This window comes from Eurypyga helias, unplaced genomic scaffold, assembly GCF_000690775.1.
Source record: "Eurypyga helias isolate BGI_N326 unplaced genomic scaffold, ASM69077v1 scaffold7479, whole genome shotgun sequence".
Taxonomy (NCBI): domain Eukaryota; kingdom Metazoa; phylum Chordata; class Aves; order Eurypygiformes; family Eurypygidae; genus Eurypyga; species Eurypyga helias.
The window spans coordinates 25,753-29,136 of record NW_010273853.1 but is presented as its reverse complement, the minus strand read 5'-3'; the positions used below and the strand labels follow the sequence as shown (position 1 = coordinate 29,136).

Below are 3,384 nucleotides of genomic sequence, written 5' to 3'. Positions count from 1 at the left end.
TGTTCTGTGATTCTATGAATATCTTCCAGTGAATACATTATTCAGTTCAATATTCAGTTTTCTAAACATACATTTTCTGGACAGTAAAATCTTGCATCAGCTTGTAAAACTGCTACACTTGTGACAGAATAAGTTTCTTAAATTTCATCACGTAAGCCTGCTTGCCACTATCTACCTATTTAAGATTTCTGGCAACAACAGTTGAGCTCAGTTTAGCAGTTTCTGAGGTTCAGTTCTTAAGTTCGCAAGTCTCCTGACAAAAGTTATGAAATAGGAGTGGAGGAATTGCCATATCAAACAGATCTCTCTGGTTTACCTGTTTCTTCATCCTGCCATTGACATGGGTGTTATCATACGCTTCAGAGAAGAGCACAAGAAATATCATAATGACATGGATTTCCCATAGGAAAATTTCCCTTCCAACCCTGATCAGATATTGCTTGGCTTTCACCCTGAAGTACAAGGGTTTAAGGCTAAGCATGCAAGCCAAAGGGAATTCTACTGTTACATCATTCTTTAATTTACTGTTGTGATAATCCAAGCAAATGACACCAACCAACTTTCCATTATCCAAAGGTTTCACTGACCTGTAACAAGGTGCCCCTTTGCAGTATCATGCTGAATTGTTACTATTTTTGTGACAAATTACTTCATTATTCTTGATGGCTAGCTTTTCAATTTTCCCTGGAAACTTTTCAAACTTTTCCTGAGGGAAGTAATCTACACTTACGAGTGCTGAAGATAGAGATGGTGTTGCAGGAGGAGGGGAAGCAGGAGTCACCCCTGGCCTTTCTTTCTCCCCATTAATGTCTGGTTCAGGTGGGATCAGAACTGCTGTGTGGATTGGTTTATCTTCATCCTCAGGTGGCCTAACCTCAGGTTCTAGGGAGGGACATCGGCCAATATCTGCATTTTCAAAGGACACGGGTTGAGCGAAGTCCATGGGGCTGAGAAAACACAAAGAAATTGATGTCTGCTATTAGTTTTTCTGCCTTTTTACCCGCCATTTATGAAGAATAGCTATATGCTGCAACGTAATTCCACTTCACAGGACACAAGTGCTAGGATTCACCCCATCTGTTTTAGGCACAGAAATGGGAAACTTAAATTAGAGATGATAATCACTGTTGGCTTTCCTTCCTACAGTCAGTGCAGAGAGACGGGCATTCTCTTGGGCAAGCTTTACCAGCCCAGGTAGGCTGAATCACACTGCGGAGAAGTCCTCCTCGCTGGTGTACATTGATAGAGTGTGGGGCGATGAGAGCCTAATTGAGGTACTTTAGTTATGTGAAAGTAAGATTTAGATGGGAATATTCTATAGAGATTTTGCTTTATTCATCATTCCCTTTCTTTCTACTTACCTGTTCCTTCCAGATTACTGCAGCATGCACTTTCCTCAAAGCAAATTAATTCCCAGGGTGGTTCTCAGGATTTGTATACTCTTGGAGATCAACCTTACTTAAAATCAAGTGTTACAGTACACCATAAATACCTATCACTGAGGAGAGTCTTACTGCAGCGTTACTGTTGAATTTCTCTGATTTTATGGATAAATAGACAGGTGTCGTCTTGTCTGTAAAACAGTTCATTAATTGCATAGCCTATGGAGTGCATATTGTAGACAAAAAGAAAAGGAAGGGCATATGAAGAAAACAGATCATATTCCAGGATTTGCTGTTAGTATGATTCCTTTTAACAATGAAGTTTCTTTTCACAGCCAAGGTAGTTAAGCAGACCTCATTAAGTGGGCACCTGTTGTCACCAGTAAGACTTACGTGGCATTAATGACAAGATTCCATATGCAGCCCTCAAACGGTGGTATGTTTCTGAGGGGCGCCATCTGAAACTGAGAAGTAGTACCCCCCACAAAGAGTTTCTTAACAGAGATGGGCTGGTCTGTTGGCAATCTCTGTGCCTGGACTTTGTCTTCATCTACTTGAACAGTGAACAACCTGTGAAAAAAGATTTGAAAGCAAAGAAATACATATTTTACTCTGGTTATTGCTTGTCTTGAAATCACCCCTTTGCAGGCCCCATTTACTCCTACTCCATCTGTAACACTGAGCAACCCAAATTGTGTAATTAGCAGCTCACATTAAATGCATATTAACCACTAGAAGGTTTCCAGCTACTGCTGTGCTTCCTTGGTAGCTCTTTGATGGAGCCTGGCAAAGACGTGCTGTGGAGAGACGATGACATGAGTCACCGGTTGAACAGGAAGAAGTCTTTCCAGGGACATGGAAAGGGCCCACGCGTTGCACGGTGGTGGTAGGTATAAATCATCTAGTGCTCAGCAGGATGGGAGCAGCATGGAGTCACATTTTGTTTGGGATCCCTATTCCCTGGGTTTGTATAAGTTACCTTGCAGGGGGACAAACATTGCTACAGGCTGCTCTGACTGCAGAACCAGCCACGGATACGTACTATAGACATTTCCAAAAATCCGGTAGCTTTTTTCCAGGGGGATACAGCAGAGTAGGAAAACTGCTGATTGTTCACCGTGTACCGGTATTCATTCTCATGGGTAATGAGCACGCTACCAGTTAAAGACAAAGCAGTCCCAGGAAAGGTACTGCGAAGGTCAAACAGAGGGAGGTAGAAGCCTCTGAAGCACAGCACCACTGGCTGACCAAGCCAAGTCAAGGAATGAAAAAAAGAGCAAAGAGAAAAGGGGTGAAGGGCATTATTCTGGTAAAAGCAAGAATCCAAATGTGAGGGAGAAGCTGAATGCTCTTGCCTGTCAAAGCAGCATTAATGTAAGGGCTGTGGAACTGAGAGACGTTGGATTGTTTTGATGGGTAACACAGAATATCTCCAACTTGTAAACAAATCCAGCTCAAGGTGAGCGGAGTTGCAAAGGATGGATAAGAACCTCAGTATTTTTGAAGGTGAATGTAAAATGCTAGTTGGCATAATTTCTTTATGTTGCTAGACTGTATTTAATAGCAATTAGCCAGGAGAGAGTCAGGACCATCAAAAAAGCGATACGTGTCTGTGGTAAACTCTGACATGATTTATGAAGCGCAGTTTTTATTTCAAGTATGTTAGAGTCATGCAAAATTAAACATCAGGACCTAACTTTTCAAGCATCTTTCACTGAAGTTAATCTAAACCCAAGTTGAGTATCTGTAAATAAGTAGCTTGATTAGAATTACTGCTCATCTTTACGATTTATCAGAAATAATCAGTTCCTGGCAAATAACCTTAATTTTTTCAACTGCGAAATTATATTGAATTCCAGTATTTTTCCTAAACAGTAATTACAAATGCTAGCAACTTAATATTGAAAATGTGGAAGCAGTAGGAGAGAGATTTCTCCCAGAACAGTTCAGAGCAACAGACTAACAGAGGTTCTGTGAAGCGTCCCAGAGAGGCCACTTTTCT

At 41.2% G+C, this 3,384-nt stretch overlaps 1 protein-coding gene across 1 annotated transcript in view; it reads right to left on the bottom strand.

The window, feature by feature from the left end:
- Positions 1-730: 730 nt before the first annotated feature.
- Positions 731-3,384, bottom strand: part of LOC104515590 (laminin subunit alpha-2-like) — a gene marked incomplete at both ends in the record, with an annotated part of 28,214 nt that continues 25,560 nt past the window's right edge. Inside the window, 2 exons of the mRNA XM_010159622.1 lie at positions 731-947; positions 1,776-1,952. Coding sequence (XP_010157924.1) covers positions 731-947; positions 1,776-1,952 — 394 coding nt within the window. The remainder of the gene's footprint in view (positions 948-1,775; positions 1,953-3,384) is intronic.